This window comes from Onychostruthus taczanowskii, unplaced genomic scaffold, assembly GCF_017590055.1.
Source record: "Onychostruthus taczanowskii isolate IOZ18803 unplaced genomic scaffold, ASM1759005v1 scaffold19, whole genome shotgun sequence".
Lineage (NCBI taxonomy): Eukaryota > Metazoa > Chordata > Aves > Passeriformes > Passeridae > Onychostruthus > Onychostruthus taczanowskii.
The window spans coordinates 11,644,835-11,668,046 of record NW_024499128.1 but is presented as its reverse complement, the minus strand read 5'-3'; the positions used below and the strand labels follow the sequence as shown (position 1 = coordinate 11,668,046).

General features: G+C 64.6%; 1 protein-coding gene across 1 annotated transcript; it reads right to left on the bottom strand.

Moving 5' to 3' along the window:
* Positions 1 to 105: 105 nt before the first annotated feature.
* MYO15A (myosin XVA) lies at positions 106 to 22,750 on the bottom strand. The gene is made up of 63 exons (XM_041401795.1): positions 19,778 to 22,750; positions 18,956 to 19,038; positions 18,661 to 18,724; positions 18,450 to 18,559; positions 18,173 to 18,247; positions 17,922 to 18,012; positions 17,339 to 17,442; positions 16,798 to 16,861; positions 16,600 to 16,713; positions 16,254 to 16,415; positions 16,045 to 16,158; positions 15,888 to 15,946; positions 15,406 to 15,529; positions 15,229 to 15,324; positions 15,024 to 15,155; positions 14,629 to 14,754; positions 14,392 to 14,469; positions 13,880 to 14,034; positions 13,710 to 13,755; positions 13,455 to 13,579; positions 13,095 to 13,212; positions 12,831 to 13,006; positions 12,678 to 12,762; positions 12,346 to 12,399; positions 12,120 to 12,201; positions 11,906 to 12,036; positions 10,939 to 11,034; positions 10,613 to 10,848; positions 9,584 to 9,762; positions 9,400 to 9,472; positions 9,039 to 9,230; positions 8,795 to 8,889; positions 8,619 to 8,707; positions 8,413 to 8,539; positions 8,217 to 8,278; positions 8,030 to 8,093; positions 7,807 to 7,945; positions 7,491 to 7,581; positions 7,312 to 7,408; positions 6,988 to 7,109; positions 6,846 to 6,905; positions 6,571 to 6,646; positions 6,112 to 6,227; positions 5,917 to 6,035; positions 5,696 to 5,837; positions 5,360 to 5,471; positions 5,128 to 5,202; positions 4,546 to 4,751; positions 4,352 to 4,479; positions 4,221 to 4,275; positions 4,051 to 4,123; positions 3,760 to 3,833; positions 3,594 to 3,676; positions 3,278 to 3,408; positions 3,042 to 3,136; positions 2,541 to 2,618; positions 2,206 to 2,302; positions 1,943 to 2,103; positions 1,709 to 1,842; positions 1,474 to 1,607; positions 1,014 to 1,147; positions 663 to 803; positions 106 to 565 (listed from the first exon to the last, which is right to left on the bottom strand). Exons 1-63 carry the CDS (start codon positions 22,733 to 22,735, stop codon positions 464 to 466), a joined length of 9,714 nt encoding a protein of 3,237 aa, XP_041257729.1. The 5' UTR covers positions 22,736 to 22,750; the 3' UTR covers positions 106 to 463.
* Positions 22,751 to 23,212: the final 462 nt, after the last annotated feature.

Genomic DNA, 23,212 nt, shown 5'->3' with positions numbered 1-23,212 from the left:
CGGCGGGGAGGGAGGGGCGCGGAGGTGGCGGCGGGCGCGCGGCGCCGGCGCCCCCTGGCGGACGCGACGAGCGCGACAGGAGGGCGGGAGTGACTGAAAGGGGAGGGGCACGGGGAAACTGAGGCACGGGCGGGATAGAGGGGAAACTGAGGCACGGGGATGGGGAAACGGACACGGAGACCGGTGGGGGAAACTGAGGCACCGGGATGGTGAAACCGATGGTGATCGATCAGACACGGGGGGCAGCATCGCCCTTGCGGCAGCGAGCGCAACACAAAACCACGGACACCGAGTCATGCCGGGCTCCCGGGCGTGTATAAAACCCCAGAACAAGAGCGGGGTGGTGACAGGGGGACAGCGGCCACTGGCCAAGATGGGGACGCCCCATGGTCACTGCACCCTCTGTCCCCCCCTGTCGGGGTGCCGGGGGTCCGGGGTGCCGGGGGTCCGGGCCGTGGCGGGCTCAGAGCAGGGTGATCTCGCTGGGCGGCAGCGTCAGCCTCTTCTCCCGGGCACCCAGCAGCCTCTCCATGTGCGCGGCCACCACGCGGCACAGCTCCAGGCCCTGCAGAGGGACACGCCGGTGGGCAGTGGCCGTGCCACCACTGTGAGAGCCCCAGCAGGGCCCCCCCCCCCCCCCGATGTCCCCAGGTGTCCCCGACCTGCTCCAGCTGCAGCTGGGTGATGCCCTGGGCGAGGAGGTCTCCCAGAGTGATCTCCACGTAGGGAGAGCTGGAGCCGGCCGTGGGGCGCTGCGTCCGCGTGGAGTGGATCTCATTCAGCGAGAACTTGGCGATGAGCTCCTGGGAGGGGGACAGGGGGGTGGCCCTCTAAGGGTGACAGGGGAACCCACCCCTCTAAAGGGACCGCAGACCCCAGTTTGGACAGGGCTTAGAGCAAACTGGTCTAGTGGAAGGTGTCCCTGCCAGGGGGTGGAACTGGATGAGCTTTAAGGTTTGTTCCAGCCCGAGCCGTTCCGTGATTCCACGTGTCCCACACGGCCCCACACCTACGTGGGTCTCCTTGCTGAGGAAGCTGAGGCCGTTCTGGTTGACGGCCAGGATACAGGGCGAAACGATGGCGTTGTTGCTGCAGCTCTGGATGTAGAAGAAGGACGAGCCAAACATGGGGTAGGCGCTCAGCAGCCCTGCAGGGCACAGGACGGGGTTTCAGTGCCCACTGCCACCCCCATCTGCCCAGTCCCCAGGAGCATCCAAGGGAAAAAACCAGTGTCCCAATGGGGCCTGGAAGCAGCCTGTCCTGTCCTGGCACTCCATCCTGCATGTGCAGCACCGCAGGCTCTGTGCAGGGACAAGGGCTGCCTGTCCTAGCAGCATCCCATCCCCATCATCATCATCATCATCACCCTCCAGGCAGCATCGCACCCCCCCGCAGCATTGCATCCTCATTAGCACCATGTCCTCATCAGCACTGCATCCTCTGCCTGTGGCTGTCACCTCCCTGTGCCCTCACCCAGGAGCTGTGCCCTGGCCTGGTGGGCGCTGAGTGCCTGTGCTTGCTGCACGTGCTGGGTCACCATCTGCAGCCAGGACTGGGGCTTCAGCAGGCGGAAGAGCTGCGGAGGGACGTAGTCCTGCATCTCCCGCCTGTGGGGAGCCCGAGGTCAGGGCCAGCGCTGGCCAGTGGGTCCCAAATCCCACAGGACATGTATTTCCCCCCCCTCCAGGTGCCCTGTCCCCTGCCGTACGCCGTGGGGAGGTGGTGGCGGTCCTTGGCTCGGTGCTGGAGGGCGGCCAGCTTGGCCACGTGCGGGAAGTGCTGCTCTCCCGGCCTCGCCGGCGGCAGGACGGTGAACAGCCCCTTGAGGTAGTCAGGGAGCACCTGGGAGGGGGAGAGAGCACAGGGACACGGCTTGGGGACAGGGCACGCTCTGAGGGAGACAGGGAGGTGGCCCTGGGGGAGGCCGACGGGGTGGCCCGACCTGGTTGTAGTGGACGGTGACGTAGAGCTCGTTGTCGAACTTGAGGGGCTGGCTCCAGACCACGCGGCGGCACCAGAAGGTGTAGCTGGTGTCCCGGAGCTCCGTCTCGGCAGCCACGTCCAGGACGTATTCCCGGCGGGTCAGCGGCCGCACGCTCTGCCCTGTGCCACCCAGCAGTCTGAGTAGGGCCACCACACCACCCGCATGGCTGTCCCGTCCTGGTTTGTCCTGTCCCGTCTGTCCCACCCCTGCCAGCTCCTCACCTCTCTCGGTCACCACAAAGAGGATGTATTCCTCCAGAGCCTCTGGATTCTGCAGCCCCATCTCACAGCACAGCTCCTCGATCACATCCAGAGCCACCTGGGCGCAGGGACAGGTGGCTGGGACACTGCCACCTCTCCCTGTTGTGCTCCGGCCACCAACTTGCCCTGCACTGAGGCTCATCCCAGTGGTGATCTGCTTTTCCCAGAGGATGAAGTCCCACAGCAGGCACAGCCAGAGGGTGCAGCCCCCCCACATCCACCCCCTCTGGGTGCCCACAGCTGAGGTGTCACCGTAATCTTGGGGTGCACTGAGCCTCCTGTCCCCTCTGGCTCACCGAGCACGTCTTGATCTTGAGGTGCCTCTCGATGCCGCCGGGCAGGAGGAAGAGCTGGCGCTTGGCGCTGCGTCCAGCCTGCGTGGGAGGACACGTTGGGGTGCAGGGGGGCCCTTCACACAGCAAGAACCCACAGGACACCCCAAATCCTGCAGCTGTCCCTAAGGAACCATCCCATTGGGATCATCCTGTCTCTTGCCCGTCCTGTCCACCTGAACCATCATGCCCCCAGTCCATGTCCACAGAGCTCCATCCCCACTGGGGACCCCTGAAGGCTCAGGGTACCCCCAAAGAGGTGAAGAGCAGACCCTAAGAAGGGCTGTGCTCCTTTGGGAAGATCCCCAAAAAAGATCAGCTCCGTTCCAGGGCAGTGTCTGAGGGAGATCCCAAATCCACAGGGAGAGCCTGACCCCATGTGGGTACCCAGAACTTCTGGGGGGGATCTCAAGCTGATACCAGCCCTGTTCCACCCCACGGGCACCCACGAGCCCCTGGCCTCACCACCATGGCCTTGAGCTCCATGCTGCTGGGGAAGAGGCTGCGGCCACCAAACTGCAGGGTTTTCCTCAGGTTCTGCTCGCAGGCTTTGGCGATGCCTGGCAGGAGCAGGGACCGGGATGAAAGATGGGGCTGAGCTGCACGCTGGCTCTGCTAGAGCTCCTCCTGAGCTCTGTGACACCTGGGGTGTCCTTTCCCACCGTGCCCCCAGCACCCTGGGGTGTGTGCACAGCCCCTACCGTGGAAAGGCAGCTCCGGGTGCCTGCTGGCATCCTGCAGGAAGGCCACAAGGAAGGGCCGGAGCACCTCAGAGCACTTGTAGTAGGCAGCGAGGATGTAGAGCAGCCTCCAGCCCCTCTGGCAGCTGTCCCTGTGGGAACAGCCAGGGCTGATCTCCTAAGCAGGGTGAGGATGCCCATGGTGGCACCATCACCCTGGGGAGCAGCACAGGGTGAGGTCCCCAGGTGTCCCCGCAGGCTGGAGCAGCTCGGCCTGGCCAGGGTGCAAGTGTCCCAGTGCCAGCCTCTGCTGTGCCACGTGGGTGGAGGGACTCACGGCTTGGAGCTGGTGTTGTTGGTGATCTGCTTGATGATCTGGCAGTACACCTCATCCCGCAGGACCTCGTGCTCTGCACACAGCTGAGGACAGGCACAGCTGCCACCTCTCTGCCACCGCCTGCCCAGGCCACCCCCAGGACTCGGCGCCCCAGTGATGGATTTACCCTGAGGATGGTGCAGACGATGTCCAGCTCTGTGTGCCCCCGCAGGGGGTGGTCACCCATGAACTTCATCACGGCTGGGGACAACAAAGCCACACGTGACACAGGTCAGCATGTCCCTTCCCCAGGGACGTGCTCTCCTGGGTGGGCACATCCTGGGCACATGGAGCAGTGGGACCAGAACTAAACAGACACCCCTCCTCTGCCCATCCCAGTCCAGCCCCACCCTTCTCCAAGGACAGGGCTGGGGAGGGCTGAGGGACAGGGGGACAGGACACTTGTGCCCCTGCCTACCTTGGAAAGCCTCAGCAGCCAGTTTGTTGAGGCCACCATCCACAAATTCAATGAGTGACTCCTGAATGGGAATCTGGAGAAGGGGAGAGGGCCAGCTCTAGGACCCTGCTGGGATCTCAAAGGGACCTGCAGGTGACAGCAGGACACCCCAGAACTCCACTTCTCCACACCTTGGTGAACGTCAGCATCTCCAGCACACTTGGCACCTTCATCCCACGGGAATCCCTGGCAGAGGGACAAGGCAGCAGGTGAGCACAGGTGTCCCCACCACGGCATGCCCCGTCCCACCGCTGACACTCACGTGGTCCCACGTCGTGCTGCTCGGAAATGCCGCTGGGCAAAGGCCAGCATGGGACAGGCCCCGGTGACATCGCTGAGCTGCTCATCACCACCTCCCTCCTCCACAAAGGTGGCACTGGCTGGGGACACCTGTGGGCCGGGGCAGTGGGCACCGGGCACGGCCAGCACCGGGGACAGCCCCGGGCCAGGACCCACCTCGGTTTTGCGGTCCAGCTCCTGGGCAGCAGCAGTGGAGGCCACGGCCACGGCCACGGCCGCCGAGGCCGCCACTTTGCCCTGCTTGTCCCTGGGCTCCTCCTTCCTCTCCGCAGGCAGGTGGACGAAGTCGGGCGCCGCCACGGGCTGGACGTACTCGGCAGGGAAGAGCCCTGACCTGCCATGGATGGCCCCAAACTTCCACCCTGTGCCAGACAGATGGTGGGGATGGCACAGGGCTGGCAGCCGTGGGGTCAGCCCTGAAATTCTCTGCCTGCTCCCTCCTTCCTCTGCCCCACAGCGCTTTTCAGGGATCTGGCCATGGGATTTGGCTGGAAGCAGCTGCAGTTTGGCATCACTCAAGGGAAAGGTGCAGACCAGGGGCCACAAAGCCTGCCACCTGAGGGATGTGGGTGGCACCAGGGTGGGACCTGCAGGGGAGCATCTCCCCTGCATCAGGTCAGTGCCAAAAAGACCCCAAACCATCCTGCTGAGAGGTGAGAGAGGCAGGACCCTGCCCCGTGCCCCAGACCCAGGAGGGGACACACACAGGGACACACACAGGGACAGTGTGGCACCCACCAAAATCCTGGGTGCCTGTCTTCAGCTCCTCCAGGTACATCACCTTCTTGCGGACCACGCAGCCATAGTAGTGGTCTGCAGGGACACCATGGGGACACCATGGGGACATGGGGTGTCAGAGGATGCAAGGCAAGCACACAGCCACCTCCAGGGCAGGGCAAGCCAGCAGTCTGCTTCCCCTGTGTTCCCCATCAAAGGCATTTTGGCATGGGGAGCTTTGGGGGCCCCTCACCTCTCTCAGGGTGCTCCAGTGACTGCAGGTGGATGATGTCCCCTTTATGGAAGCTGAGCTGGCCCCCGTCCTCTGGGCTGTAGTTCCTCACGGCCACCACATACTGAGAGTCCTGGGCACAGGGGGTCTGGCACAGCCCACGCACATAGGGACACCCACACCCCACCCAGCACAGGGACTTCAAGCATCCACAGCCTCAGGACCATTCCCCCAAATCCAGCCACGGTCCCATTCACAGGATGCCCTCCTCTGCCCACCCCAACCTCCCAAACACAAGCACACGGGCAGGGTCTGACCCCCGGGACAAACCCACCCTGGCCCCAGGGCACCCCCCACCTTCCTGAGCTCTGTGATGAAGTGGTCGACCATGACCTTGACCTGGGGGGCTTTGGGGGAGAAGAGGATGAGCTTCTCGCCGCGCAGGTTGAACTCCAGCATGTTCCTGGATGGGGTGGTCACGAAGAGCACGTCGGGGTAGCTGGGGCAGGGCAAGGGGAGGCTGAAACACCCAGCATCTGTGGCACCCACGGCACCCACCCCACCCTGGCCACCCCTACCTGTAGGCTCGCAGCACCCGCAGCTGCTCCCTGGGGACATTGGTGCCCTTCACCACCCGCAGCAGCTTGATGCCAGCGTGGGACACGGCCAGGATCTGCACACCCGTCCCCACGCTGCCCTGGGGGCCAGGACAGCACCTCAGCTAGGGGCATGGTGACACAATGCCCCCCATGCTGACCCTGCTGGCCTCTCACCGTGGCAGGGAAGAGGCGGGAGAAGTACACCTCGCAGCCATCCCGGGCCGCGGCAATGATCTCCCTCTTGACACTCTCGGTGGCCACCGGGCTGAAGGAGTCCAGCTTGTTCTCCGCTGTGGGGAGGGGGAAATATCTCCCGTGAGCACCCCCTGCCTGGAGAGGGTGTGGACAGAGTTCCCAGCGAAAACAGGGCTGCTCGTGCCCTTCCCATGCCTGGCAGGACTGTGCTGCAGGGACAGATGTGTGTCCCCCCAGCAGCTGGCTGAGACCTGACACAACTTGTGATGTTGTGGAGGGCTAAATTACAGGGCGGGGATCATTACTTTTGGAGGCAAAACTACCCAGGGTTAAGCAGAGCCAGTCCTGGCTTGGAGATAGAGACCCAGGAGACGGGGACAGGCACAAGAGTGGCTGGGTGTGAGCCCCCAGGCAGGGAGCAGCAGGACACAGGGTTACCAAAGAGGGATTTCAGGCGGAGCCGCTCCTCGTGGCTGATCCGGATGCAGGTGTCAGACAGCACATCACTGAAGATCTGGGAAAGGGGGTGAGGGGCAGTGGGCTTGTGTGGGGAGGAGCAAAAATCCCCCCAGCCCCAGCTCGCAACAGCCCCAGCTCCTCCACGGCAGCTCAGGCAGGGTGGCCACAGTGGGATGAGTAAATCATCACCACACTGGGGAGTGCCCCATCTCCAGGGGACCCCGGGGGGCTGCGGGGCCAGCTCGGTGCCTCACCTGCCGGAAGATGAGGTCGAGCAGCAGTGGGTTGTTGATGTTGTCCTTGGGGTAGAAAACCTGCCAGGAGAGAGACCAGGGCTTGGTGTAAACCTCTTATCCCGGTAGGACCTTGGCACCAACCTGTCCCCAAAATCTGCACCTCCTTCCGGATGAATATTTTCCAGGGCACGTTGTGGTAGGTGTAGAAGTCCTCGCTGCAGCTGCGGTGCAGCTGGGTCTGGACCTGCTGCGCCTCGGACGGGAGCTCCCGTGAGACAAAGACTGCAAAGGGACAGAAAGCCTTGCAATCCCCAGGGGGAACCAACAACAGCTGCTCCACCTGGGGAAACTGAGGCACGGGGAGCAGCTCTCTGCCTGAGCTGGACACAGCAGTTATCCCACCAGGCATCAGCCGTGCCACTGGGAGGGCCGAGTGCCTCACTCCACCGTGGCCCCCCAGTGCCACAGCTCTGCCCAGCAATACCTGGGGGCTGCGTGGCTGCAGGACGTCCTGTGGGTGCTCGCAGCTGGTACCTGGCACTTGGCACCGGCTTCACTGCAGCCACCACCTCCTTGGGCCCCTGCAAGGCACAGAGGGGCTGTGGGCAGTGCCAGTGACACCCCAGCCCCGTCAAGGGGACACGGGGGCGGCCACATCCCTACCACAGCTGATGGCACCCGGGCTGCTGAGAGCTGCTCCTTCAGGATCTGCATGGCTTCCTCATGGGGGTCCAGCTTCTTCCCAAAGAGCTTGCTGCCAGGACAAAATCCCACATCAGCTGAACCCCAGCACCAGCTGCACTCCAGAATTCCCTGTACCCTGTACACCACCTGCAGCCCCATCACCTGGGGCACCCCAGCATTCCCTGCACCCCGGCATTCCGTATACCCTGGGACTCCCTGCACCTCGGCACCAGGACCAGCACAGGCAGCCCCAGGCAGGAGAAGGCCTGGGCGTGGCTGGGGCCCAGGTGTGCACCTGTGGGGCTGGGAGCTGCGCGGGCCGGGCTGGCACTGCCGGATGATGTTGCGGATGTCGTGCGTGGGCCGCGGGAAGTGCTCCGAGTTGAGCCGGGAATGCCGCACTGGCTCTCCCGGCCACCGCCGGCCCACGGCTGCTGCGGAGCCAAGCACACGGCTCAGGGGTCCTGGCTCAGTGCCACGAACCCCTGCGGCCACCCCGATGCACCGGGACCCCTTACCGGCTTTCTGGGAGTAGGGCCGGGGCTGGGGGACGTGGGCTGGCGTCCCCTCTGCCGCTCTGCCCTGCAAGGGACACGATGCTATCAACACCTGGCACCTCCAGCTGCTCCCGTGCCCAGGGGCTGCCCCAGAGAGGTGCTCTGAAGCAGAGAAGGGGCCTGACCCCTCCCGGCCCCGTGCACTGACCGAGGCTCCGGGTGGCTGGTTGACATCTGCCCGGCGCTGTGGGGATGGGTCTGGCTCTGTGCCTGTGACAGCAAAGAGGAGAGCTCAGTCAGAGCTGTGGGGCTCAGGGTGCAGGGATGTTCCCCACACCAAAGATCAGACAGGGAAACTGAGGCAGGGGGCTGGCTGGGGGTGTGGAACTGCTGGAGGCGCTCACCCCTCGGCTGACGCGTCTCCGCAGCCACGGGAGGTTTGCTCTGGGTGGCATCAGTGCCACTGTTCCCCCCTCCCACGCCACCTCCTCCCTTCAGCCTCTGCGAGAGGATGGACGGCTTCTCCAGCTCCTGGGGGACAGGTGTCAGGGCACAGTGGCAAAGCCACCTGCCCCCCAAAATGCCTGAGGCAGGGGGACACCCCTCTCACCCCATTGCCGTAGGAGAGCACGGGGTCAAAGAGACTGTCCAGGTACCGGTCCAGACCCTTCTGGCTGCGTGGCTCCCCAAATTCCCCATCTGTGAGGGGACAAGGCATGGACCACTGGCACGGCAGTGCTTTGTCACAGCACTGGGGGACAGGAGCTGGGGGGAACAATGCCCTACCATGGGGGTGATACGCCTCCATGGAGGGCAGTGTGGGGGCTTTCACAGCTGGGGGAGGAGGCACTTCATCCAAATCAAATCCGTGTCCCAGCACCCTGCAGAGAGGGAGGATGCACTCATCAAGCATCCACTGAGTGCCAGGTTTCCCCTCAGGAGCCCACCCAGCCCTGGCACCCATCCAGCCCGGTGCCAGGGCTCCCCCACCAGCCCCACAGTGGGGCACCATCCCTGCCCGGGTACCTACGGCCGGCTGTCCCTGCTGTGGCTCTCGGTGCCATCCCATGCGATGAGGAAGCAGGATTTCTGTCTGGGGAAGCCCCGCAGCAGCTCCAGGTCGGAGACAAGGTCCAGGACATAGTCGTGTCCAGCCAGCTCAGCCCACTGGGCACCAGCCTTCATAGCCACAGACCAGCCACGCCAGCCCTCTGTCAGCCCTCTGCCAACAGCCAGACACTGGGGATTGGCACGGGCACCACAGGGAGCTACACACCCATCCATGCTGCCCATGAGCTGGGCGTTCAGGCTCCCACATCCTGGGGACACCGAAGGCAGCCCCAGGTGACAGCGTGACCCGCAGGGTGGGTGGGTGCCAAGCCAGCCCGTACCTGAGCTTCAGGACATCCCCTGCCAGGTCCTCGCCTGTGCTCCAGGAGTGGACGGGGCAGGAGAATTGGTCACCTGGGGAGGGATGCACAATGAGCAGGTGCCACCAGTCCCCGCTGCCCGTGAGGGTGGTCACCCTGGGGCCGGCCCTCGCCAGCGCTGTGCCCAGCACCGCGCTGCCCGCACCGTTGAAGCAGTGCAGGTCCAGGGCCATGCTGGCCTGCTGCCGGTTCGCCGTCCACTCCAGCAGCGACGGGGGGAAGGCGCGGGCGGCCGCGGCGCCCAGCTGGGAGCGGGCCATGGCGTGCATCAGCTTGCGCTGGCACACCGGCTTGTAGCCAGCGAAGGCGTAGTCTGACACGAACCTGAGGGGAAGGCAGGGTGCTGCGGGAGGATCGTGTGGGTGCCAGGTTGGGACAGGGGGCCACAGAGGTGTGGACACGGCTCTCGTCACAGAGAGCAGCAGGCACAGCTTCCCCAAGGATTTTTCGTGGGGAAGGCAGAGAAAGCTCAGAGGAGAAGAGAAAACAATTTTTATCTCTATTCACTGTTTCTGCTGTTTGGCACATGTGGAATGTGTTATGGAGATTGTTTACCCAAAGTGATTTGTTAATTGGACACTGGTGAAGGTTGTTTGGATTCCTTGACCAATTGGATCCACGTGTGTTGTGTCTGTCTGGAGACAGCCATGGGTTTTTCTTTAGTATTCTTTAGTACAGAATCTCTTTAGTATAGTTTTAGTATAGTATCAGTGTAATATAGTATAGCTTAATAAAGCATTTGTTCATCTTTCTGAATCATTGGAGTCAGAGAACATTATTCCCCCGCTGGGGGATTGCCTGTTTCTACTATACAGAGGGATTAAGAGCATCCCTGGAGGGATCTCAGAGCATTTCTAGTGGGACTTGGCAAGTATCCCTGGGTACATGTGCCAGGCTGGCCCTGGGGAACCTAGAGGGACAGGAGCACATATGCCAGCTTGGCCAGAGGGATCCTGAAGGGACCTCAGAGCATTCCCAACAGGACCTGGCCATGTGTGCCAGGCTGGCCCAAGCAATCGTGGAGGAACCAGCTGGGGTGTAGGCAGCAACCTCAGCCTCAGGTGCTAGGAGAGCCCTGAAAAGCCCCAGCAGTGTCCCCAGGCATGAGCACCGGTGTGTTCCCGGGGGTCCCAGCCCTGCCCATTCCCCACCCCGGAGCCCACGCCCAGCTCACTTGAGCAGGTACTTGTCGAAGGCGGCGGACGGGGGGAAGGCGCTGAGGCAGGTGGCCAGCAGCAGCCAGCCCCTCTCCTCGTTGTTGACGTTGGTGTTCCTCCACACCTGGTTGGCAGCTTGTGCCAGGAGCTCGTCCCGCAGCCCCGGCACTGACAGCCCCTTCTGCACGATGTAGTTGCCAAAGAGGGTCTCCTGCGGGCCGCCCAGCCCCGGGTCCCCCATGAACCGCAGGATCTGCCACAGGGACAGCCAGGTCCTCCCTCTGGCCCCGGGCACAGAGCGGGCGGGGGACTGCGGGGATGGACCCCGTGCCATCCCACCTACCAGCTGGAAGAGGCTGAGAGCCTCGTGGCACAGCTCCTCATCCAGCCGGGTGAGGGGGGCTTTCAGCGGGGCCGTCAGCATCCCAAATGCAGGTTCCTGCGGTGACACCCGCACCCATGGCTACCTGGGGACAGCCTCAGGCCACGAGGGGCTGGCCCCACGGTGCTGATGCTGGGTGGAGCCTGTGGGGCTGCCAAAGGGCTGGGGTGAAGGATGGGGCCAGCAGCGTCCTGGGAGTGGGGCAGGGAGGGGCTCAGGCTGTGCTGGCAGCACCAGAGATGGGTGGTGAGGCCCTGGCACAGGTTGCCCAGAAAAGCTGTGGCTGCCCCATCCTTGGAAACGTTCAAGGCCAGGTTGGACAGGGCTTGCAGCAACCTGGTCTAGTGGAAGGTGTCCCTGCCCATGGCAGGGAGTGGAACTGGATGGTCCCTCCCAACCCAAACCATTCTGTAGTTCCGTGGCAACACCTTGGCAAGGCTGGGAGCCTTATCCAGCCCCGGTGCTGTCATTCAGGGTGCCGGGGACTGGGAAACACGGGGCAAAAATAGGGATGAGGAAGAGGAATGGGGCAAAGTGACGGTGGGTGGGGCCGGGGTCCCGGGAGCAAAGCGACCTGGTCTCCCGCCCCAGCGTTCCGGATCCGCCCCGCGTCGGGCGTCCAGGAGGGCTCAGCGGGTCTCTCTCCGATAACCTCAGCAGGGTCCCCCCGGCCTCTGGAGACGACAGGAACCCACGGGGAGGGAGGGAGGTGGCAGCCAGCTCCCCACAGCACCACAGCCACCCCGGATCCAGCCTCTCTTGCTACCCGTGGTGTCCCCGGGGTGGGAGCCGGGGCAGAGCCCGGTGGGACAGTGCGGGGAGCCACCACGGGGACCCTGAACCTCACTGCTCCACCACGACCGCGGTGCCAGGGACTCCCCAAAAAGCTGTCTGCCCGTCGGGAAAAGCTCCCCGCTGCCCACCTTACCTGGAAGTGGCCCCGCACGTACTTGGCCATGGGGTAGTCGTTGATGTCGAGCGGGAGGGTGAGCTGGGGGTCGGGCTGCAGCGCCGGCGGCGGCACCAGCACCACGCAGCCGGCATTCACCTCCCGAGCGGCTGCGGCACAGCGGGAAGCTACGGCACGGCCGTCGTGGGGGGAACAAGGGGCTGGGAGCGATGGCGGTGCGGGACCCGCTCACCTGCAGCGGCCTCCAGCAGCCCCATCAGCTCGGCCGGGATCTCCAGGTGGGTGACATCCACCACCTCCCTCCGCGTCAGCTCCTGCACAGGGATGTGCCCGCTTGCCGTGCTGCTCCCTGCCCCAGCAGCCACGGGTGCCGCGGCCAGGAGCGCAGGGATGGGCAGGGATGAGGGCACAGCGACACGGGCTGCACGTGCATCACACGTGTGCTCGCACATCTTTACCTGCTTCATCCTCTCCTTCTCCTCCTCGGCCCGCCGGCGAGCATCCTCCTTCCTCTGCAAGCAGAGCAGCCGTGCTGAGTCCCACCGGAGGAAGGGAGACCCTGAGGCATCACGGCACCCTGGGCTGCCATTCCCCCCTCCCCAACATCAGCAGGGTTTTCACCCCAAAAAGGCACTGCCCATACCCAATGGGGCACGGAGGAGATTGGTAGGGTGGCGCGTGGTGGGGCTCGCAGTCTGGGGATGCCACAGTGTCCTCTCCAGACTGAGCATGCAGCAGGGGGGCAGCAGGTCCCCTGGAACCCCCTGGGATGTGACAGGCCCCACCTCACCTTGAGGTACCTCCGGCGGTTCACGTAGATGTGCACCAGCGACCTGAACTTGATGAGCGTGTGCCGCATGCGCCGGTACCGCTGCCTGCAGGAGGGCACCCGTCACCCTCTGCCACCCACCCCTGCCCACCCGCCACCCCCAGGGACCCCCACCTGGCCAGGTATCCCCGCGCCCGGCTCTGCAGGAGGACGATCTTGCGGCGGAGGGAGCGGAAGCGCCGCTTGATGAAGAAGGTGCGAGCGTAGCGCTGGAGCGTGAGCGCGGCCAGGTGATGGGCACGGCATCGCTTGCTCTCCAGCGCCTGGTACAGCTGCTCCTTCAGGAAGAGCTGGGAGCAGGGGTGAGGCCCTGAGCTCCCTGCCTCGGTCACCACCCCCAGGGCATCACTGCAGCCAAGCCCCCTCTTGGGACAGTACCTTGGTGACACCGACGTAGTACATGCTGGGGTTAACGGGGCAGAGGCTCCTCAGCATCTCCACACAGTTGGCTCCATTGGGAATGACGTTGGACCACATATCAACGAGGCAGCGGTACCTGGGTGAGCCCAAGACACTGTCACCACTGTGACCCCGCTGGGACACCAGCACAGACCCTCCCTGTGGTGACAAACACTGCGCCTGGAGATGCAGCTTCTCCCAGAGCTGTGCATTAACACGAGGGGTTCCCAGCGGCCACTGTGGGGGAATCCCAGCCCAAACGCTGCCCCCAAAACGCCCACAAACTCTGTGGTGTCCCCTGGCTGGGATGGCAGTGCCCAGCCTGCAGCCCCCGGGCACCTGTCGATGAAGACGAGGAAGGGGATGCGGATGGGGTAGCCCTCCTTGCGGATGCGGATGGTCTCCAGGATCCCCGAGTACCGCAGCTGGGTCCTGACCACGTCGACCTCAAAGAGCCCCGGCTCCTGGGGTGGGGATGGGGAGAAGCATCAGCAACTGCATGGGCAAACCCCCGCCTGCCGTGTGCCCACGCACTCCCAGTGCCAGCAGGGGTAGCAGAGGCACCAGCAGCAGCAGCAGAGCCCCGGCTCTCACCTTCTTGTTGTTGGGTTTGATGCAGCGCACAAAGAAGGGGTTGCACCTGTGGCAGAGAGACCCTGTCAGCCACAGGGAATGAGGGACAAAGCCAGCCAGGCACCTCGGGCTCAGGTCCAGCTCCCAAAAGCCCAGAGGACAGCCTGGCTGCCCACCCTGCCCACACTGACCTCTCCATCCTCTCCACGAGCTCCAGGAGCGACTGCTGGAACCGTGCAGCCACGGTAGGAGCCTTGTACCGCCGTGTCCTGGTGCTGCTCCTCCTGATGAGGCTCCTCTGCCGGGCCATCACCTGGGCATGGCCGAAGAAGAGGTTGGCCACCACCTTGGGGACACAGGAAGGGTTAGAGAGGAGGAAGGTGGCCGGGGTGGTGCAGCTCTCCCACATCCTCTTCACAGCCCAGCTGCTCCTTTTGTGCCCAGCCCTAATTGTGGCAGGATTGCCTGGATAGGGATGGGGATGAGGATATGGATAATACAGAGCACAGGAGCAGCCCATGTGCCTGTTTGTGCCAAATGCTTGAGGGGTCAAGCCCAGAGGATCCCATGGGTACAGCCAGAGGCATCCTCTGCTTCTGGTCCCCCTGGGCTTCATCAGCCTTGGGGACATGGAAAGGAATGTGTGGAAGGGGGCTATTGATGCCCACTGTCACTGCAGAGCCAGCACCAGGCAGGGCCCTACCTTGGTCCTGCTGCTGATGAACAGGTCCAGCACATCCTGACGGACCTGGTCATAGTTTTTATCCAAAAACTTGTGAACCTGGCAAATAGCAACACCTCATGGTGAGCAGCAGGGCAGGATGACAGGGTGAGGCAAGGAGCTCCAGGACCCCAGCCAGACCCCCCAGAGATGCATTTCACTCCTTGGTGGAGGATCAACCTCCTCTTTAACCTGCCTTAACATCCCAATGTCACACACCTGGTAGGTCACCTTCCCTGCGTAGTGCTTGATGGTGAACTCGGGCAGTGGCATCTTCGGCTTCGTGTAGAGCGGGTTTGTCCCGTGGTGGTAGTGACACTTCTGGAGGAACGTGTGGTCGGTGGCCTGGGAAGGGACACAGGAGTGACACACAGCTCAGGCAGTTCAGCAGCAGGCTGGAGCTTGGTGATCTCCAAAGTCCTTTCCAACCCAAGCCATTCTGTGATTCCATGATGTTTCTATGATTCTTTAGGCTTATCCAGCCTGGAGGAACCTGGGGGATTTCCCAGGTTGTCCAGGACAGCCCAGGAGAAGAGCAGCCCTGGTCCATGGTGATTCCCCAGCCACAGTGACCTCCCAGTGCTGGCAGCAATCATCCCCAGGCAGCCCCTCACCTGGGGGAAGCAGCTCTGGTCATCCAGGATCCGGAGGATGCCGTAGGGTTTTTGGGAGATGAGGTCAATGCAGGGCTGGTTGTCGCTGAAGGGGATCTCCTTCCACTCGATCTGCTCCCGGATGTACTCCTCCTGCAGGGTGGGCACCAGGTCAGCCCTGTGCCCCCAGCCCCACAGCAGAGCCCAGCACTGCCACCAGCCCCACCTGCTCCTCCTGGAACACAATCCTGTTGAAGAAGAACTGCAGATACTCGTTGGCGTAGTTGATGCACAGCTGCTCAAAGCTGTTGAAGTTGAGGTCCTGCCAGAAGGAAGATCCATGGAGCCTGGGAGGATGGAGCTGGGACTGAGGCGGGATGGAGGTGGGATGAATCCTGCTCACCTCAAAGCCATAGATGTCCAGGATGGCGATGGACAGGGCCTCCTGCCGCGGGTACACCAGCTTGTTGATGCGGTCCGTGAGCCAGCCGAAGAGCAGGGAGTAAAGGGTCTTGGCAATGGCATCCCTGGGAAGGGGAGAGATGAGCAGAGTGCTGGAGCTCTGGAAAGGCACCAGTGTACTCCACTGCCACAGCCAGCACCCACCACAGCATCGGTTTTAATCACCACAGAATCTAATCCACACTGGGGGACCTGATCATCCCCTTTCCCAGCTGGCATTTCACTTCCCACACCATCCCTGGCATTCCACTTCCCACACCATCCGATGGGCAGGCTGCACAGTGACTGCATCTGCATTTCAGACCCCCCCACACCCTCCTGCAGTGCAGCCCCCCCCCCTTCCTCTACCTGGCATCCACGGCGCTTTCAACAGTCAGAGGGGTAACCACACCCTCCTGAAATGCAGCCCCCCCCTTCCTCTACCTGGCATCCACGGCGCTTTCAACAGTCAGAGGGGTAAAAATCTTCTCCCGCTGCGTTTCCTGGTTGGGCAATGGCATGATGGGGTTGCAGCAACATCAGCCCAGGGTGGTCCCCAGGGGCCAGAGACCCCCTCCCAGGCTGTGCCCCCTGCACTCACCGTCACCTTGAAGGTGATGGCTTTCTGCAGGCCCTCGGGGGACACCTGCAGCAGCTCAGCCACCGTGCGGATCTCGGTGGCACTGACCACCGTGGCGACCTCCTGGCAGTCGGTCTGCGGGACACAGCGGTGCCGTGGCATCTGTGATCCCCCCTTTTCCACATCCCAAACCACGCCCCGGGAGCACAGCTTGGCTCCCCGTGGACTACCTCGTATTTCTCAAAGTAGACGTTGCCCAGGTGGAGGACGGAGGAGAGGATGCGGAAGATGCTGTTCTGCTCATCCACGCTGAAGTTCAGCACCTCCATGGTGTTGAGCAGCCGGCGGAAATCCTCGGCGTCATCCTTGCCCGGAATCTCACAGTTCCCACCCTGGCACAACCCCCTCAGTCCATCAGTGTGTCCCGGGGGGGTCAGCACCCAGCATGGGGGGGTCACCCTGCCCTGAGCATCCTCCTCATCCACACATTGAGGAATAGGGAGCCCACCAGCACCCTGAAGTTGGGCAGCCCCCCGAAAAATCAGGCTGTGGGAGGGCTGGGGAGGGGCACACTACCTGGTTCAGGTAGTAGTAGGTCTCGGCGCCCTGCAGGCAGTACCGCTGCCGCTGCTGGGACGGCAGCCCTGCCAGCATCTCGTAGAAGATGTGGTAGTTGCGCTCGCTCTTGGCCTGGAGAGCAGAGGACAGGGCTGGGGAGGGGGTGGCAGAGGGGGCAGAGTGGGGGGCAGAGCCCAGGACCCCCTCACCGCGCACCTGGAAGACCACGCGGGACTTCTCCAGCAGGTACTGCGAGGTTATGGCACCGCAGATCAAGCCGCTGCAGGGGGACAGTGGGCACCCGGCTGGCAACCTCGGTGTGGGCAGGGGCTGTGGCCCCCAGCACACCCACCCGTGCCCCAATGCCCCCCAACAAAATGGGGGGTCATTGTTGCTCCCCAGATGCCCCCCACCAGGGATGGGTGGGCAGGGAGAGGTGTCTGCACCTGGCTGTGATATCAGGCACCCCTTGCCAAGATCAGTGGGGCCAAGAGAGGATGGGATGGGATATGAGGACAGGGATGGGGACTGGGAATGGTAAAGGTGCCAGCCAGGTCACAGCATCCCTGCCCTTACCCCAGGGACAGCCACCTGTCCTCAGGTGCCATCACCTTTCCATACCAGCTTTGTCCCAAAAACATCCCTATGTGTCCTCCCAGAGCCAAGGGACAAGGGGCTGGCTTGGGCTGGACACCCCTGGGGCAGCAGGGGGCACGGGGTGGGAGCAGCCACTCACAGATTACTCAGCATTACTTACTCCTCCAGGAAGATTTCCACAAATTTCCCAAACCTGCTGGAATTGTCATTCCTCACGGTTTTGGCGTTGCCGAAGGATTCCAGCAAAGGGGTCGCCTCCAGGATCTGTCGTGGTGATGGGGAGAGCTGGGGGGGGTGAACCTGGGCACCCAACACACCACGGGGCATCTCCAAGGCTAGGGCCCCCCCTGTGACACCCTGCCACCATCCCTGCCACTCCACGCTCCACACACACGCCCGTGGGTGCCCGAATTTGAGGTGTGCACCACAGCCAGGTTAAATGAGGACGTGAGAGAGCACAAAGGCTCCATCTCTGCGCATGCACTGATTTCCTGCTGGCCCTCCTGCCTTTCCCCCACAGCTGGAGTGCCATGGCCAAGGTGACACCACGATTCTGTGTCCCCCTGACCCATCCCAGCCCACGTGTCCCCTCGGTACCTCTATCTGCCAAGGTCCAGGTGGAAGCATTGGGACAAGGAGAGAGCAGCAGAGCCGTGAGGAGGAGGGATGGAACAGAGGGATGGAGGTGGGAGAAGATGATGGGGACATGGGGACCCAGGGATGTCCCCAGGGCAGCACCCTACCTGTGGGGCAGCGCTGCGTTTCTGGCTGACGGCTGCCAGGTAGCTCAGGATCAGCTTGGTGGCTTCGGTCTTCCCTGAGCCACTCTCCCCGCTGAAACACAGAGCAGGGGCATGGCTGGGGCCACCACCAGGCAAGGGGTGCCCACCCCAAACCCCCTGAGCACCCCGGGGCCCAGCCAGGCTGGTGGCAGCCGCCCAGCAGTGAGGGTGGTGTTAATCAGGGGCTGTGCCTGGGGACAGCCTTGTCCCACCTGATGACAATACACTGGTTGTGTTTGGCATCCATCACTTTGGAGTAGGCGACGTTTGCGATGGCAAAGAGGTGCCTGGGGTGGGGAGAAGCAGGGGGTGGGAGGTGCCATGCTGGCCCAGCACAGGGCCCCCCAAAATGCCCTGAGCTTCCCCATGCACAGAAACACCCACTCCAGCACCCAGTGACCCAGGCTCTGCTGCGGGATCTGAGTGTGGGGGGTGGAGATGGGAGTGACCCCATCCCCTCAGGGCGTTTGGGGACAGCCTGGTACTCACGGTGGGTTTTCACCCAGGGCTCTGCCCTCGTACTGCTGCACCTGCTCCTTGCCGTAGATGTTGTAGAGCCGGTACGGGTTCACCGACACCAGGATGCTGCCGATGTAGGTCTGCCAGAGAGAGGGTGTGGGGCTGCGAGCCCTCGGGGGGGTGACTCCCCAAAGACCCCACCCCACACTCTTTGGGGGGTGCTGTGTCCCCCTAAGCTTACGTAGATGAGCTGGCGCTCGAACCGCGTCCGGATGTTGCTCAGCACTGCAGCCTCCTGCAGGTCCCTGCCGTGGAGCACAGGCTGAGTTAGGGGGGGCAGAGGGACAGAGGAGGTGACAGAGGGACTCTGCTGTGCCCAGAGTGCCCCCAGCATCTCCAGGCCCGGGAGGCTGAGGCAGAGCCCATGTTGGGATGAGATGGGGTGGGATAGCAGGGTCAGGGATATGGGACTGGGGGCTGCAGCCCCGTTGTCCCCCACAGAGCTGAGTCACGGCGTAGGGGACAGGGACACTCACTCCAGCTGGGTCATGTCCTCCAGCCCGTCCTCCTCCTGTGGCTCCTGGTACCTCACGATGGGCAGGCTGCACAGTGACTGCATCTGCATGGAGCAAACACCCCACGTGGCCGGGATGTGCCAGCACCCTCAGATGTCCCACCCAGTCAGCACCACCACTCCAAAACACCGTCTGTGACCCCAAACCAGGGGACACGCAGTCAGCATTGGCACCCCACAGCCCCAAAACCAGTCCCCCAGGAGGAGCATAGTGTGTCAGCTGAGAGCAGCAGTGCTGGAACACAGAAACGTGAGGCCACAAGGCCACCTTGGGGCTGGTCCCAGGAAAACCTGCTCCTGGGAATCCCGCTCACCGTGGGCATCGCCTTCAGGGCAGGTGATGGAAGGGGGCTGAGGCTGCTCCCCCCGGCCACGTGCAGGGGTGACACAGGACAGGTGTCACACGGGAGCCTGTGCTGGCACCCGGCCAGGGGGTGGGCAGGAAAGCGGACACCCCGCCGGGTCACCGTGCCACCTGCACCCGTCCCCGGGATCGGGTCTCTGCATTTCCATACCCCAGAATCAAGTGTCCCCAGAGGGGCCGCTCGCGGGGGGACACACAACCGGTGATGGTCCCCTCTTCCAGCTTGCTCCCCACGGAAGGACCCCCGCCAGCACCCAGACACCCACTACAGCCATTCCCCCCGCCCTGGGCACTGCAAACCCCTCTGTTTCGTGCCCGGGTGAGCCATCAGGCGCCTTAACTCGCCACCCTGCCCCGGGTTCCGCCAGCTGCCAGCCCACCCCCGGCTCCATCCCCCGAGGGGCTCCCCGCGGGCGTTACCTTGCTGCGCCAGGGCTGCTTGCTGCCCAGGTACCCCTCTGCCCAGGGGTGCCTGTCCCTCCAGCCGCCCGCCGGCGGGCGCTGGCACAGGTACCGGGCGATATCGGCTCCCCACTGGCCTGCCCACCGCCGGCCGCGCTGGGTGGGCTGCTGGGGGAGCCCCTGCTCGGCTGTCCAGGCGTCGGGCATCTCCCGCACCCGCACGACGTGCTGCGTGGACCAGTGCTGCTTGTACATGCGGGATGCGCGGCGGAAGGAGCCCAACCTCTGCACCTGCGGCGTCACCACCGCGTAGCGCCCCGCGCCCTCCTCCCCGGCCCCGTCACCCTCCGTGGGCTCCGCCGGCCCCGGGGGACGGGCGCCGTGCCGGGGGACGGCCGGAGAGCCGGGGGCTCGCCCGTGGGGCGGTGGGAAAGCGGCGCGGCGGGGCGGTGAGGGGCTGCGGTTGCCCCGTGGGTTGGAGGAGAGGATGGGGCGCCCGACCTCGGCCCAGCCCCGGCGCCCCGAGGGTGGGCTCGGAGACCGGCGGGTGCTCCCGTCCCGCCGGGATGGGCGCCGGGGCATGGGGGGCGAGCGGGTGGAGGGAAGGCGGCTGGGTGGTGAGGATGAGGGGGCTTTGCTGGGGGATATGCTCTTTACGAGCAGCGAAGCCAGGGACTGCGCCACGGAGCGCCCCTTGGAGAGGCTGCGGCCCCCCGCTTCAGCAGACGGCCTCGGAGGTGGGGAGTGGGGGGCCATCCCGGCAAGGGGCTGCCCGATGCGCTGGATGAAACTTTTGGGGGTGCTGGGAGCGGGGCTGGGCGGAGGGGGCACCCCGGCGGGACCCCGCGGGGCGCCCTGCCAGGGGGGCAGCTCCTCACCCCAGGAGGGGCCGAGGCGGCGGCTGCCGGGGCGGGACGATGGTGCCAGGAAGGGGGTCCTCTGTAGGGGCTTCACCGCCTTGGTGGGGGGCTCGGGAAGCCGGGGCCAGGCCTGGGGGAGCGGCAGCCCGGGGGGGCTGCTCCGGCGCGATGACAGAGCTCTCCCGGCCCCGGGCCCCCCCAGGCGCCTCCCCCCCGGCCCCGGGGAGCGGGGAGCGGGCGGTGGCGGGGCGGGGGGCTCGGCGCCGAAGCGCCGGAGGCTGGCACCGAGGGAGGGGGAGCGCCGCGGCCCCTCGCCCCGAGTGCTACCGGGGCGCGGGGGGACGGGCGGCGGCGAAGAGGAGCGCCCGGGGTTGGCGAAGGGGTTACGGAGCGACGGCCGGCGAGCAGCCCCCGGCTCCCGGGGAGGGGGCTGCCCCCAGGGCCCCCCCGGTGAGGAAGAGTCCCGGCCCCCCAAAGCGGCGCTCTCCATCCCCGCCAGCCTGCGGCTGGAGCGCCTGTAGGAGAGCTGGGGGGTGCGGGACCCCCGAAATCCCCCGGCACCTCGCGGCGGGCGGCTGGCAGGAATCGAGAGGGATCGCTGGAGGAACTGCCCCAGGGGGCTCCCGCACGCCCGCGCTGCCGAAACCGGGCGTGCCGGGGATGCCGCGGGGCCGGGGGCTGCCGGGGGCGGCGGCGGCTCGTACTCGTCGTAGTCGTCCTCGTCACGGGCCGCGGGAAGGTGCGGGGACGGCGGGAGGGGGACGTCCAGGCGGTCCCTGCCGAAAAGCTTGACCTGGGGTCGGGGGAAGAGCCTGAATTTCCTGTTGAGGGAGAGCTTGGAGGAGAGCGTCTCCCGCATGCCCCGGAGCGAGGAGGCGCTCAGCATGGAAAAGGGATACTCCTTCTCTTCTTCCTCCTCTTCTTCCCACTCCTCGGGCTCCTCTCCCTCCGCGATCTCCTCCAGGCCCAGGGCGTAGGGGTTGCAGGAGGATTGGGCGTGCGGCGCCCACCCACCCTCGCTGTACTGGATGCGATGCTCGGGGTACTGGCCCCCAGGGTACCCCCGGGCAAAGGGCTCCCCAAAGTCCTCGTAGGGGTCCCCCCTGTAGCCGAAGGGCCCTGCTGCCTCCTCACCGTACTCTGGGTCACTGCTGTACGGGTCATAGAGGCTGAGGGGAGACCCACCACCATAGGGTCCCTCGTCCTCGAGCTCTGAGTCGCCGTAGGGGTGCCCTGGCTGCTCACCATCCTCCCAAAACCCCCCGTAGTAGTCATACTCCTCCTCTGTCTCATAGCCAGGGTAGTCAGAGTAGGGGGCCGGCACCGCGTCCTCGAAGCCATACCCTGCTGGGTAGGCTGGGCTCTGCATGTAGCCTTCCTCCTCCTCGGAGTAGTTGTGCTGGGGGCCGTAGGCTCCATCCTCCTCCCCGCTGTAGCCATGCCACGGGCCGTAGGCTCCGTCCTCCTCGGCGTAGCCGTGCTGAGGGCCGTACGCTCCACCTTCCTCCTTGGGCTGACTGCGCCAGGGCCCGTAGGCTCCCTCTTCCTTCCTGCCATAGCCACGGCGGGAGCCGTAGGCTCCATCCTCCTTGCCGTAGCCTCGCCGGCGGCCGAAGGCTCCGTTCTCCTCCTCGGCCCAGCCGTAGCGCGGCACCGGCGGCTCCGCGGCCGCGCGCTGGGAGCGCCGCCGGGACGGCCGCCTCGCCATGCTGCCCTGCCGCGAAGTGCCGGGCGCCGACAGCCCGACACCGCCAGGGATCCGCTTCATGTTGGCCCGGTGCCTGAGGATCTCGTCTTCCGCGGGGAACGGCAGCTTCTTGGCACCGATACGGGACAGCCAGGCCGCGTCAGTCGCCCGGCCGCCCCCCACCAGCCGCCCGCGCCGGGAGAGCACCTTCCTGGCCAGCCAGCCCGTGGCAGAGGCCGCCTTGCTCAGCACCTGCGCCCGGGGCTTGAATTTCCTTTCCGGGCGCCGGCGGAAGAGCAATGAGCCGTCCTCGGGGTCCTGCCCGCCCCGCCGCAGCAGCAGGAAGGACGGCCTCGATGGTGGCTCCTTCTTGGCCTCCTCCTTGGCCTCCTCCTTCCTCTTCTTGCCCACCTGCTTGAAGCGCATCATCAGGTTGGAGGTGGACTTGAGCACTGCCTTGTTCTTCTTTTTCTTCCTCTTCTTGGTGCTGTGCTTATGCAGGCCCCAGAAGAAGCGGGATGTGTTCTTGAACTGCCCCTTCTTGGGCCGGCGCAGCCCCAGGTTCTTGAAGCCCAGGAAGAGCTTCGAGGTGCTGCGGAGGCTCCGCTTTGCCCGGGCCTTCGGAGGCTCTGCCGCCTCCTCCTCGGCTGGGCTGGCTTCCACAGAATCTTTGGGCTGGCCCTTGGCCTCTGCACCCTTGGCCCCTTTCTTCTTCTTGTCAGTTGCCAGCCCCATCATCAGCTTGGAGGTGCCCTTCGCGTTCTTCTTGGCTGTTGCAGCACTGCTCTCGCCCTCCTCTTCCTCCGTCTCCTTCTTCCCACGGCCCAGTTTCTTTGCCACTCCTGCCTTGGGCAACCCCTTCTTCCCCTTCCCCTTCTTGGGCTCCTCTGCAACCACCTCCTCCTC

Bases quoted from the DNA above. Each gene is read 5' to 3' on its own strand.
- MYO15A (XM_041401795.1), bottom strand. From the start codon at position 22,735: ATGATGCGCTTCAAGCAGGTGGGCAAGAAGAGGAAGGAGGAGGCCAAG. The intron at 7,946-8,029 runs GTAAGGGGTCCC...TTGGCTCCGCAG, and splicing joins GCCCTACTCCCAGAAAGCCG to CAGCCGTGGGCCGGCGGTGG. The intron at 1,843-1,942 runs GTCGGGCCACCC...TCCCCCTCCCAG, and splicing joins TCACCGTCCACTACAACCAG to GTGCTCCCTGACTACCTCAA.